Source organism: Fusarium oxysporum, chromosome VII (assembly GCF_013085055.1).
Source record: "Fusarium oxysporum Fo47 chromosome VII, complete sequence".
NCBI classification, from domain to species: domain Eukaryota; kingdom Fungi; phylum Ascomycota; class Sordariomycetes; order Hypocreales; family Nectriaceae; genus Fusarium; species Fusarium oxysporum.
The window spans coordinates 994688-1008615 of record NC_072846.1 but is presented as its reverse complement, the minus strand read 5'-3'; the positions used below and the strand labels follow the sequence as shown (position 1 = coordinate 1008615).

General features: G+C 49.1%; 3 protein-coding genes across 3 annotated transcripts; 1 reads left to right on the top strand and 2 right to left on the bottom strand.

Annotated features, from left to right (window-relative positions):
- Positions 1 to 3942: 3942 nt before the first annotated feature.
- On the bottom strand, positions 3943 to 6545 carry FOBCDRAFT_241653 (uncharacterized protein; the record flags this gene model as incomplete). Its single annotated transcript, XM_059610382.1, has 5 exons — positions 3943 to 3969; positions 4100 to 5082; positions 5129 to 6294; positions 6356 to 6431; positions 6488 to 6545. 5 exons carry the CDS (start codon positions 6543 to 6545, stop codon positions 3943 to 3945), a joined length of 2310 nt encoding a protein of 769 aa, XP_059465323.1.
- Positions 6546 to 6981: 436 nt separating this feature from the next.
- On the top strand, positions 6982 to 7602 carry FOBCDRAFT_204009 (uncharacterized protein; the record flags this gene model as incomplete). Its single annotated transcript, XM_054705514.1, has 2 exons — positions 6982 to 7169; positions 7221 to 7602. 2 exons carry the CDS (start codon positions 6982 to 6984, stop codon positions 7600 to 7602), a joined length of 570 nt encoding a protein of 189 aa, XP_054561489.1.
- Positions 7603 to 8255: 653 nt separating this feature from the next.
- FOBCDRAFT_241651 (uncharacterized protein) lies at positions 8256 to 9609 on the bottom strand (the record flags this gene model as incomplete). The annotated part of the gene is made up of 3 exons (XM_059610381.1): positions 8256 to 8318; positions 8458 to 9447; positions 9505 to 9609. 3 exons carry the CDS (start codon positions 9607 to 9609, stop codon positions 8256 to 8258), a joined length of 1158 nt encoding a protein of 385 aa, XP_059465322.1.
- Between the last annotated feature and the right edge of the window lie 4319 nt (positions 9610 to 13928).

Here is a 13928-nt window from a genome sequence, read left to right as displayed (position 1 = left end):
TACCTAGCCAGGCTCCTGGGGGTTGAGCCTTATACTAATCCTCTCTAGACTTGACGTATCTCTGATGGATGGCTCGTGGATCATCATGCCTCAGATTTGTAGTTGGGCTCGAAGCTAGATCTCTCGAATTTAACTGTGGTGATACCTGCGGTCTACACGTCGATGGCGTAGGTGATGGGTGGCGAGGTTCTGGAGTCGTTATGTATCGGTCCACCTGCTCTGTTTCGATGGTCAACTGGGATGGCAGATCTTGACAATTTGATTCATTCTCAAATTCGAAAGTTTCCAAAGTTGTGATTGGTTGCCACTGTATTTCGCTGAGCGTTTTCATCACTGGTGGCCTTGGTTCCTCAGGGGTCGTAAAGGGTATCTACCCAAAGGTTTTCGAACACACCTGCGGCTGGTCTGAAGATATAACGGGCAATGCTCTTAGTTCCGAGTATCGTAGTGGGCACTCCTTTGAGTTCCTTGCGTGACCTAGTATATGACATTTGCTGCATAAAGGAGGGTTTCGTATCGGCCTCGCTTTCTCAATGACTTCAAAGCCGCCAAGTTCTCTTCTCACACTAGATAACGGCAAAGACGAATTCGTAGTCACTGGATCGACTCGCTGGCGGGGTTCTAAGAGGGGCCTTCGATTATCTTCCCGAGTCAAGTGCCAATGCAGATGAAAATCTTCGAGTTGTAGAGTCTGGCCTTGAGCTAATAAACCCTCCAGCTTGTGAGCGCAGGGCAGCCCTTGTGATCGTGAGAAAGAACCAGTACAGGCCGACAAAGGAGTAGAGCCTTGATGAAATAGAAGCTTTCGTTGCTGCTCAACCTTTCGCAAAGCTTCATGAGACACCCAACCACGTACTGCACCATAGAGAATACTGGAGAGTTCGATAGGTGTCCTGATCTTCTGCTTGGCTTGGTTCGACTTCAACTCCGCCAGTTGATTGAGTAGTGCATGCTTGATCGATCGCCAAGCTTCGAACAGGTCCAATGTAGATACTTTGAGGTGGCTCTTAAGCAGCCAGTATATGCCTTCCACCCTTGAAGTAACGACGTTGTCAAAGTGGGGATGTTGATTGACCCACGCCTTCACCAGCTTCTCTTTGTATTGATCAAGCCAGTTTGTCTTGATATATTTGACTTCTTCGATATAATCCGCGATGTATTTCTTCTCAAACTTAGACACACATTTGTGGAAAGTTTGTTCATTTGGTGACTTAATAATCGAATGCCAGTGGCCGTAAAACTCATTCCAAGCCTCGATTCCCGGGTTTTCCCCTTGAGTCTGGCGCGTAAATCTAGGCTGGCAGTAGCAAAGAACTGCCTTGTTAGCATGCCAGAGACATAGCAGCGGCCTTGATGATGGGAAGCAAGTATCGACAGCATTCATACATGCTAGGCAGCGATCAGTCAAGATGACAGAGGGATGCCTAATCCTGTGGTTTTCGCACAACGATCAGAATCGATCTAACGCCCATAAATAGTCTTCTTCACGCTCCCCACTTAGGAAAGCAAACGCAACACAGAACGAACGTTAACAAGAGTCGACACCGATCAAGTCCAAAAGTGGCATGCCGTATTTATTGGTTTTATAGATACAGTCTAAGATTAAGACATCCGGATATGCCTGTAGATATGCCACTGAATCGGGGTGCGCAAATAGAACAGCTTTGACTCGACCGTCGGGGCCGGTTTGAAATTGACTCCAAAATCCTTCTCTAAACAGCTGATCAGCAAGGGCGTTAATGCTGCTTTGTCCTTGACACACTTCTCGTCTAGCATCTGCAATACGATTGTAGATGTCCTGTTGTGTTGCTATCGTGTCGGTGTTCTGCCGCATGTACGTTCTAATTTCTTTAGGGGCTATCCCAGCATTGGCAAGGCCAGTCAGTTGAGACAGGTGCTCCTTAGACATTGTTCGAAGTACTGGGTGGGCGGTGGTGTCTTGGCTAGGTTCATGGTTATGTAGTGAGAATCGGCTGTCAGAACGGTGCCGCAGAGTCCAGGTACTTCTATCATTATATTCCTTCGCCAGTACAGAGAACTCGCAGCCTGTTGTTCGAGTTGTCGTCTTACGTTGGCGTTCTCTGGAAACGGTTGGATGGTTACGGCGACGATCACACATGTACGTGATCGTCCTCCTGCCAGTTTTCTCCTTAGTTGACCTTCCAGTTATGAACGCATAGCCCCTGGTCGCTGCCCAGGCGTTGATTGCCTCGAATAGCGCCTCCCGTGACTCATACTCGCCTTCAGGAGGGAGACAGTCACCAGGAAACGGTGTCGGACTTTGAGATTGGTTAACGTTCATAGCGAAGCAGTCGCCGTTAGCCCGTAATCTCGACATGATTAGCAGCGAGTGCAGTAGAACGCGACATTCGAGATGGCGCGAGAGGGAGACCGATAGCGGAGTGAGCTATACCAGATATGGTAATTGGGACGGGACCCGTCCCATTTTAGAAGGACGGGTACCCGTCCGCCTATTGACCGCCGAGATGAAAAGAATGGTGCACGGGCCAGAAAAATGGTAAAAATTATGCTCCAAAAGTCTGTAAACACCCCACCCTGTAGTAACTCAATCTGTTCAACCGTGATAACCTCACTTATACATATTTAATTCAAATAAAATCCAACAATAATAAAAGTTCTATCATTTTCAAGCCCTGATTTTTCTATTTAATATTTTGTATACCATCCCCTTGCGCGAATGCAGGCGTCAAGTCGGCGGGGGAGTGAACCAATCAGACGGTTAATCTGTTCTGGTGTAATTGCTGCCCACGCCAACTTGATACATTTTATCAACTTTGCTCGATCAGACTCGTTGTTTTTCAAAAGATCTAATTGAGGGAACATCTTTTTAATATTCAGCTTTAATTGCTTCCAAATATGCTCAATTGGGTTTAAATTAGGACTATGAGCAGGCCAGTCAATCCAGGATATGCTGTGTTCCAACAGCCAGTTCGTCGTAGACTCTGACGTGTGTATACGAGCATTATCTTGTTGGAAATGGCGAAAACCAGTCCAAATAGGAAGTAAACCTTCCTCCAAAGCCTGTTGATAACTTAAAGAAGTATATCCTCTTCTTCGTGCAGTCTGATCGCGGATCATGACGATGATATCAGACTTGCCGCCTCTCCAGATTGCTCCCCAAACCATGATAGATAATCGCGACTTTCCATGAACTGTCACATTAACTAATTCCTTCAAAAACTTCTCATGAGGCTTGCGGAATACCCAACCTCGTTTATAATTAGGCTGCGATTGAACTGACGATTCGTCGCTGAAAATGGTCTGAAGGCGCCGTAAGTTGAGTGAAAGATTCCCGAGCGGCGTATATCCGCAAACTTTAAAACGACATACCTCCAGCAATTCTTCAATATATTCCTTCCAAGCTTGACACCATAGAAACCGCTGACGAGCGGTTTCTCTAGATAGTGGAATTCTCTGCATAGCCCTCCATTTGCGACCGTAATGGTACCTGATTACTCGGCGTATTGTTGTCCGTGAGATTTCGCCCCTAGATAATTGACAAGCGATTCGTATGTAATCCTACGGTCGCGTTTAAGTGAAATTAATACGTACCGAATCTGTTGAACCGTGAGTTTTCTAGGACGCCCAGAACGACACTTTTTGTCCAAGGTTTGGTGAGTTTTCCAACGTTGAAAGATCTTGAAGATTGCGGCAGGTGAACATCCGGCCTCCTCGGCGACATCCCGGTATGACCTTCCGCTCTCCACAGCTTGAACGATAAGAGCTCTAGCAACCTCACTAAACTCATGATTTCTTTTGCGCCCAGCGCACATAATAGACAAAATCCCGTTCTTTTGCGACATGTTTTGTCGAAGTTGTGGATGTTTAAAGAAATTGGACCAGTTCACATTCATCGTGGTGGATTACACGTTGGCGGGGCAGCGTTTACAGACTTTTGGAGCATAATTTTATTGGGTGCCATTACCAGTGGTAATTGGTACAGTAGGTCTAATCATATATTACCTTTCTACCCCTTATATATCTCTGAAGCTTTAGTTTTCTCTGGGGAGGGGTCCTCTGCTATGATTTGCGGCTGTGGTTCCAGACCGGCCATCGGTCTGTTTTTGCCCAAGTCCACATGCTTTTCGGCTTTGTTCTTGCTCCAATCCGCAGTAGACATCGCAAAATTGCTTGACTGCGGCTCAAATAGGGTCGTTAGTACACGACCAAGCGACGTCTGATTCACCCGGTAACGCATCTTCTCAATGTTTGACCGTCCAGTCAAGAGCGACAAAGCCGCCACAACTGCGATGAGTGACATACACGCGAGGAGTAGGAATGCGGGTATGCCATATCGCCATCGGTACCGGATTTTGTGCACTAGTGGAACGACAGACACGTCCGCTGCGTGTTCCGGCTGTGCATTCCTTGCCCCCAGCACGCCTTTTGTTCCAACCACGGCCGACGCGACAAAGTCAGTCCAGAGCAGTTTTAGAATAGTCGAGGCGGAGTCTGCAGACCTCGACAAATCCCGCCACTTCAGCCACAGACTCATACTTGTCTTGCCAACAACGTCGTTGGGAGACAGGCTATTGGCTACCGAAGAGAAGATGGTTATAAACGCACCGATGGGGGCAATCGAAGCCGGCAGATTTCTATGCACAAATCCGGGGTCAAGCTCCCATCGTACTTGGCTTAAAGAGCCTGATCCGAGAAGATAAAGCGATTTGGCACGGACTGTTGAGATGTTTTGGAATTTGTCGTATGCAGGATCAACGATGCCCCAAATGGGTTGGAACACTTCGAGTTCAAGCGGAGAATCCTCGACGCCCCATAGTGGCATGTCGTCCTCCGAAGCGTACTCTTTTTCTTTGATCTCCTTGACCACAAGGTTTTCAGACCTCGCGTCTGTGCCGTTGTAGAAGAACGTGACGCTTTTGACGGTGGCCTTCACAGCTGAAGCACAGGCATACAACGAAGACGACCATTCACTTTTGTCGTCAAAAACGTTCTCCGGACCACCATCAACTCTTTGCGGGGTGCCTCTGATGAGATTACATATGACGAAGGTGTGGTTCAGTTTGGCCGACGCATCAGGTTGAGTTCCCTGGCATAGATCTCCTAAAAGTTGTTAGCGATGCCTACTAAGCGGATACATAATTCTTGCTAATTCCAGTAAAGTGGTCTTTAGTAATATTCCATGGATTTCCGTATAGATCATCGGCGTTGCTGGTTGCACTCGTTGCAAGATGGCCGCCAAAGTCGTTCGTGAGACCAAGTGTTAGATACGTGGCGTCATTATCCAGCGTCAGCATCTTGAATTCTTTTCCAATTTTCGAGTTGATGTATTCGAAAGGCTCAACATTCTTGTCTTGATCTCCGGCATTTGAGATGTTCATGAACATCATGGAGAAAGCATTAGTAGCCCACGCAGCCTGGTACGCTCTCGTGTTCAGGTCGGGCTGGTTGACCCCGTTGCGCTGATCATCCAACGGAGCAGTCGTATTGATGTTGACAAAGCCGCCCCTGTCGGTAAGGCGAAGCTTAGAAACCGAGACACCAGCATCTGTTTGAGAGCCCGTTGTTATCTCAAAGTCAAATGTCGTGTTTGTGTCGACACACTCGACGTCGGGTTCCCAGAATAAGAGATCTTCTGTCCACGTAACCCCGAGAGGGTAGCCAGATGGAATAGTGTGATTCCGGAAGCCAATTCTGCCCTCCCTTGCATCAACAACTAACCCTTCAACGGCGCGCGCATCATCCAGAAGCGAAATGGTCTCAAGACGCCGGTAAATTCCGGAAGCGACTGGCGTACCGTTGTTCAGCTGGCGGTCGTACTGCGTTGTTGTCTGACGCCACTCGATGTCGAAGTAGTTGGAGATCGTGGTTCTCTCGTACCGAGTGCCGCTGGTGTAGATCTCGCGCAGAATATCAGGTACGGCTGGATCTATGGTCCCGAGCAAGCTACAATTGCTTGACAAACCATCTGTTTCAATGACAGTAACGTCTGAGGTGTATGGGCATGGAACATAGCATCCGTCGAGACTGCATACTCGGGTGAAGGGTTTATCATCGCGCATTGTCATGCTAGTATAGAAGGTGCTTGAGTCCCGCATGTATTCAAAGTCAGCTTTGACAGCTTTGGACCTTAATTCGTTGGACTCATAGAGACCGAGAGGTGTTACTACTCCGACTATGGCAATCAGGAAGCTGAGAAGTGGCAGTAGTAGCGAGATTAATACGACGGGCTTGCGAACTCCGTGGTCTCTGATTGCATCAGACCGAAGCACAAGTGGCCAGTAAGAGCTTTGAAGATGTTTTGCTGCAACGGTCCTTGGTTGAGACAACGTCAGCACGAGATACCAAGGAGCGAGAAAGCCTGTTCATAATTTACCATGTAGCTGCCGTTTCGCGATCGCGAAGCTGTCCGGCAAGAATAAAGGTTCCAATTGTCGGACACCAAGCGCGAGCTAGATAGAAGCCTCTTTAGTCCAGTTCCACGAGAATAAGCCGGAGGATTACTTACCAATGACGATGCAGAAAGCAATAATGGCCGCAACTTGCCCAATTGTGAGGTCTACCATCCTGAAAGATGATTGTTGAGAACCGATGAAATCGACTAAGAGGAATTCACCAGCTTTTCTGTCTCTGCCTCGGCCTACCAGAGACAAATAGCAGTGGTTCCTGATCATCGCTGCCAAGGTCTGTGGCCCCACTTGGATTGTTAAGCTTACTGCTAGCTCGATGTGTTAGTGTCGGCAGACCTTCCTATTACCGTAATAACTCTGTAGGCCAGGCAGACAAAGGCGGAAAGTCGTCAAAACAACGTCAGACGCCGCAATTATTGCCCGGGCCTAGGGTAGAAGCGGAACAAGGGCTTCTAAAACGGGCAAGACCCCGAGGCTCTGCGTCCGCATGATGCTACTTTAATGAGGTATTGTGGGAGCCTTGTGAAGCCGTGAGAGATCAAAGTCTTCTCTTCACTTCGATGAGAACATCTGGGCAAAAAAGCATCCAAATATGAGCGCAGCGCTGGCTTTGTACGCCCGGGCATCCACAACCTCGAGCCTGACTCCCTACGAGTACTGCTCTGGGAAAGACTCTATTTGCGGTGCATTCAACGACATAGATCGCGACTGTGACGACGAGAACGGCGCTGCTTACTACCAATGCATTTGCACATCCGGATGGGTTCCGACGAGCAGAGCGTAAGTTGCTGTTGCCGATCCAAGGAGACCTGCTCACATTCCTTCCTCTAGGTGTCGCTATTGCATGTATGCCTTGGGCCTCACGGAGGTAGTGGCCGATTCCCAGAACTTTACCGAAATATGCAGCAACGAGGGCTTCACTATTGCCCCAATTCCGTCAAGCGTTATCTCTGAGCAAATGGAGCGGAACAAGACTATCGAGGTGCCTGAGCCGGAGCCAAAGACGGCTTCATCCTCGACACTCACGTTCGACATGCCTCGCAAGACCGGATATCATGAGCCCGAAACATTGACCTTTTACGGAACACCAACTGCTTCCCTCCCAGATATAAACCCGGCAGAATCGAATGACGGAGTCGGGTACCAATTCGGTTTGAGAAAGATTTTGGTTTTCAGCATAGCATTTAGTCTGGGCGTTGCTGCATATGTATAGGGATCTGGTGGATAGATTATTTGAACGATCTGGCAGTGGCCTGTATTTAATGAGTCAACTCTGAGATGAATATCAGAACAGTATACTACCATGCAGTACCCCTTTACCGATAAGACCCTTCTACTGATGAGCAAAAAAAAAGTTTCCCCATACAAATTGCTATTTTTCAGCCACTTTACAGAGAGTCACCAGAAATATAAAAAACAAATTAATTGCTGCTCCTCGGTTCAGAATTACATGCCATCCAATATCCTCTCGATCTCTTGACTGCGCGGCCTGCGCGGGTTCGTGCGACAGGTAATTCTTCTGCCTCCGAATTTGTGCTCTCATCCTCTTCCACTCCTCCCACCTCGATTACATCTTCAGCAGCCTCTGTCTCTGCAGTTGCTTGGTTAGGCTCATAAATATTGTTATCAGCCACTAGAGCTTCAGCTAGTGTCATGAATCTCCTATTGGGATTCGGTATCGCCTTTCTCTTCTTACCTCTACTTAGCCGCCCGACTTCCTCCTCTAAACTAGCTACCCTTGTGCTTAAGGAGGCAATCTTTGACTCTTGAGCTTCAAACCCTTTGGATATCACTGAATAGCGCCTTCTTGTCGATGGGGTCTTATTCTTCCCTAGATCTCTGATATGGCAGCTGGTCTTTGGCGTGTTATTGTTGGAAAATCCGGGAATCCCCCTTCCCTTCAGGATTCAGACTGTTAGTCTGAAAGTCCTAGATTTAAAGTTTAAAGTCCTAGATACAATTATCTAGAGATATAAACCCGAGAATAACTCTCAGCTCAATAAGAAGCAACCAAGTTTTCATAAAATATATTTTCACCCAGCACTACTGCGCAATATAAACAACAGACGGCAGCGCTTAGGTGGTCAACCCAGTAGAAGCACGAGTATCGCGCCGAGGCCAACGGGTTGGGATCAGGCTGGCGGACATCATCGATAGAGATGCCGGGATGGTTCAGATTGTACATGTCGCGCCGCAGGGACCTGGACATCACCAGCAGCGACCTCGAGAAGATGGTATGGTGCTGGTCCGTGGTGCCAGAAGGTACGATCTGGTTGGATGCCTTGTCAAGCAGGTATTCCTTCGCCGATTGATGCACAAAGTAAATGACACCTTTTCGAAGAGTCAGGAAAGAGCCACAGGATCCGATGATCTCTTTCAACTCATCCTGGTCGAATTCCTCGAGCGACTCAACAAGAGATATCAGCTCCTTCAACGTGACGGGGCTGTATACGACCGACACAGTAGCTAAGATCTGCTTGCACAGGCCCGCATCATCTGAGTTGATAATATGTTCCATCATTCGCTCATAAAGTTGATCAAGTCCTGCTGGGAATGACGTTAACTTCGTAAGCATATGCTGTCTTGGGACCCTAGGATCCGCAGGTTCTTTCCAGACTAAAGCTACCCAGAGAAAAGTGCCATTGGCATGAGACATCAAGTAGTGTTGGACAGCGTAGCGTAGCTTGTCGTCGTAATTCTCTTCACATATCAATTGATCCACTTTGTGTCGGATGTACGCGTCAACTGCTTCGCAAATGGTGCTCCCAATGTCCTCAAGACACAGCTTGGCTGTGTGTGTTGCATTTCTGAGCCTCGGCCCAATGTCTGGGCAGTGGTTGCGGCTGGATACAATCCACTTGATATGGGAAGGCGACTTGAAAATAAAGTCAAGAAGCTCTGAGTGCTTCGTTTTGCACTCGTCAAGGGCATCGACGATCAAGACCACATCCTCCAGAGCTGGATCGTTCAGCATGTCCATGAATATATCGGTCAGAGGCACCCAGGCATTGATGCTCTCAAAAAGTTTCTCCTCTTGGGTATCGTACTTCGCCCGTACCTAGGAAATGAGTGATGGTTGCTGGATGATGAGAAGGTAGATGAGGCCGCGCAGCACGCCCGTGGCACTGCTCAATTGAGCCTCTGTAGCCTGACAGAAGAAATAAGACAGTCGTTTCGCAGACTCTTTCTCTAGCTCATCTATGATGCCGCAGAGGAGCATTGTCTTGCCTTTGCCGAGGTCGCCCTTGATCCAGAGCAGCGGGCTTTGCGGGTCGTCACGAAATCGCTGAAAGCGGTCGTTCTTGAGAATCCAGCAGTAGGAGCCCTTGAGCAGGCCGCCCTTTGTCTCCAGGATTCGCTGCTTGTCGTCGCGGGGGTCAGTCACGTATAGATGCTTCAGACATCGCATGTTCTTGACGCCTGGGAACTTTGTCTTAGCAAACCATTCTAACAGCTGAGTACATCTAATAGAAGGGCCAACAAGTTAAGATGCCACTTTCCTTGGTCGGGCGGTCCGCCTCCTCCCTAGCCGAGCCCAGCGCCCCCGATGGCCCTGGTCCCGAGTCGGCCTTGGTCCCGGGTCTGGGTCATCGGGCACGGGGGTTCCTACCTGTACCCGTAACCGGCCCTGGCCCCGCCGGCGGCGCTGTTTGAGCTCGTCGACGAGCCGGTTCAAGCTCCGGCCGGCGCGTAAGAGCTCTAGCTCTGCAACCGCCTCCTCCTCGCTCTTGCCGGACGCCGTGCGGGCCAAGAGCTCGTCCCAGATCACCTTCCGGCGACAGAACTGCACCCTGATCCCGTTCCCCGGGCGCCAGCGGCTTCCCCACGTCTCTTCTAGCACCCGTACGGCCGGCTGACCTGCAATCCCTTCCTCCCACTCCTTCCAGACATCCAGCACTGTAAAAACCTTGGCCAGGGCTGCAACGACGGGCATACCTGGTACTGGAGGCTCTGGAGCCGGAGCCGGAGCCGCATTGAAGTTCAAGGTAGGGGCTGCCGACGGCGCCGGCTCCAAAGTGGCCGGTAAAGGTGATTGGGACCTTGCCCTGGAGCAGGGAATCGAGACCGCCCTGGATTCCCTCTCGCTCTCGTCCCTGCAGGTGATCCTGACGCGGTGGGGATTCTTTGGGTCCTTAGTCACCGCTCGGCATCGCCACGTGGGATTATCCAGGTCGGAGCAAACTTTGCTCTCCACTGTCGCTCGGATCGTCCCAACTGAGAGCCTAGCCTCATCTTCTCCTAGTCTTAAACGTCAATCGTGCAGTAAAGCACGTCTGTGGGGTTCGGAGGAGCGGCTAAGGTCCTCGAATCGTTGTGGGGTAAGAACGGTGTCAGTCGTGTGACGTCAGCATATGATCGTTGAGGCCCGTCCATTGCGTTCGTAACGATAGTTTCGAGCTGCTCGCGGACGCGCTGCAGCTCCTCGGTCATCTGATCCTTGATCTCTACCATCTGCTTGCCCATCTCGCGTACTGTTTCTTCCTGCTTTGCAACAGCTTCCTTGAGTTCCTTGGTCATCTCCATCTGTTCCCTCAGCGCTTCCTGCAGCCTCTTGGTCTCCCTGCGCGACTCTGCCAGGAGATCCATCGCTGCTGCTGCCGCTGCCGCTACTCTTTCGGGTTTCGGTCGATCGGTCGATCTGTTCTTCGGCCGGTACGTTTCGCGTCGTCTGTCGGGTGTTTCGTCGCGTTTCTATGGCAGTATCTTCCAATTGTCGCGCCGTGTCTCGGACCTTGCTCGTAGGCTTCACCACCCGACTCGGGCGTTTTGGCGTCGAAAAAGGGGCGTCCTGCTCCACCACGATCTCGGCTCCCATTGGGTCCGCCATGACGGTAGGCTAACCAACCTCCACACACACTTCTTTGGTCAGGATACCCACGATAACCTGCTTATACTTGATGCGTTTCTCAAACAATCGAGCCTCTTCCTTTTTTGTCTCTCGTAAATAAAACTATAACTATGTTATGTGAAATAACTAATATAGATGACCTAGCAACGTGCACGGGCCAGTTGCGTTGTATCCTGTCATATTATAGGGATAAGAGTGTGTGCACGGACAGGACTGTTATTGTGCACGGGCCAGTTTTGTTATCCTGTCACGTCACCGCCACGACTGCGTACAGTAGTAGTAGTAGTAAGCGGACGCAGCCAAAGCCAACACAGACCTGCATCATATAAATGCAACGATGTTTTATCATATCTATGTAGCTTATCATTTACCAAGGCTGGCTCTAGTCCCGATCCACAGTCGTCTCACAAAACTTGCTCTCGACTTCCACAGCCAGCAGCAGCCAACCGTTGGTTCTGCAAACACGAGCGTCGTGCAATAAAGTGGACGTCTTTCAGCTTGTAATTAAAAATAAGGAGAACAGCTATTAGAGAAGTACCAGAGGTCCAGAACAAGTCCAGATGCCACCAACATGAAAGGACGCCACATGAGAATCTCCGAGATTCAACAGTGGGCTGTATCGTGGCATACTCTGCTCCGGGAATGGGGTGGCCCAGGATGACCGTGCAAACGCACGGTTATTGCCAGAAGCGCTCAACCCGACTTCAAAAGCTTATTTCCTTTATTGTATGCATGAAATCATAATAATATTCACTCGCGTAAAACTCTTCGATACTTGAAAGTCGTAATCTGGACGAGGGCTCTGTGGAAAATAGCTGCTGCAGATCTTCAGGCAAATAACATTTCCAACAATTGCTGAACGATCTCGTTTTGCACCTACCGACTTGGCATCTCTTGGTACATTCGACTCTACAGCGTCTGAATTTGCGAGATTGGCTTCAAGACTATGAATGGGTCGGGATCTGTTCCTCCGCAAGAGCAATCGATTTCTGCCCGACTACGGAAGGTAACATCCGCCATTGTCCCCCACAAATTCATTAGCTTCCGGGGAAGAGACTGAAAGATGGTGGGTGCAGTTTCGGGAAGGGCAACACCTACGCGAAGCTGCTGAAGGTCGCGCCCTCCAAGAACAGCGTAAAGAAAGCAACGCAGACGGAAAAAGCCGAGGAGCGTGCGAGTGGTGCTAGCTGAAGGCGGCCATAACTCTTGAGCTCAGCTGAGGTTGCACGTCACTCCCCTTGCTCCTATTGGAGGAAGTTTCAGGACTACCGTTGAAGTGCTAGATATTGTGTTTATTTCGACAGGGCTACAGCTGATACCGAATTATCCCCCGCATCTACCTTTGCCGCCTTGAAAGTTCAGCCCCATCTGGACGCTAAATAACCTTATGTCATATTGAGTCATCAGCAAGTGATTGTCTTTGGTGGTTTAATATCCAATCGTGTACGAGAAGCGATGCTTTCAGATGTGGTCTAATGTCAATTGCAATTTCTTCTTGGATACACTACTCGTAATGCTAAAGCCAAAGGATTGCTCTTGAAGATCCTTTCGCATAACAGTTGTCGTATACAAGAGCCACATAGTGTGATCAAACGATGCTAATGCTAGCATCCAGCCGGCTGGTAAGTAGCCTATAGCCTAAACCCGTTAAAATAAGCTAGAAATATACAATACTCTCTTGTATCTAGGACTTACTTCAGTGTGCGGCGGTGCTTTTGATAATCAATGGTTAGAGACTTAACTCACGAGTCTCAGAAGGCAGGCTCTCGAATGAGAGTTCAAACAGTCCGAACACGTAGAGATACACTTTCCACTTTTACTTCAGGGTGTTTCGCAAAAGCATGCTTAAGTAGATAGCTTAGCGACTTACAATAGGAACGTGTATATGGCTTTCTCTTCAACGTCACGCTTACCATTCTATATAACTGCATTGGGGAAGTTCTTTACGTGGCAGGTAGTATGAATCACTGAGCTGTCATCTGGCTTTAAGGGTGGTGGTATCCTACTGTAACTGGGCCACAGCATTGCAAAAGTCTGATATCCGGACATAATCGTAACCCTTAAGGGGATATACCCATGATGAAGCGCTTTGCACTTATTACAGCAACGATTATACCTATGCTGGTCATCGTCGACGCCTAGTGCGGCCTGTGGGGCGCACATCACTAGCAAAGCACTCTAGAGTGTCATTGAAATCCTGATTGCAGCGTCACCTGTGGTAAGCTTACGATCTGTGGCGGCGGCAAAACCAGTGCACAGCTGGTTTTGGATGCTACCTGGACTGCCACCGTGCGGTGCACCAGCTACGGTGGCTGGCTTGTCGAGGTTACAATGGTGTGAGGGCAAAAGTATGTTAGCTCGCCCCACACGGAACCAGGGATCAGAGGGGTCACTTTCCCGGCTCCTGATTTATCGTCTTCAAAATTAGCTATGGTCATCTAGAATCGAGTATGTATTCCATTAGCTTCAATAGCAGTTTGGCAACGATCCTTTAGCGACTCTAATACCTGTAATAAGAAGCTATCATCAATTCATTCTCAAGCTTCCTTAACTGCGGCTCGTAATTAGTCATACGATTGATCTTCTGGGAAGTGTCTCAATATACTCCTTCATCTCATTCCATACAGTCTCAATTGGGTCTAAATCTGGTGAAAAAGGTGGCCAGGCGATTATCTTAATCCCTCGAGCTT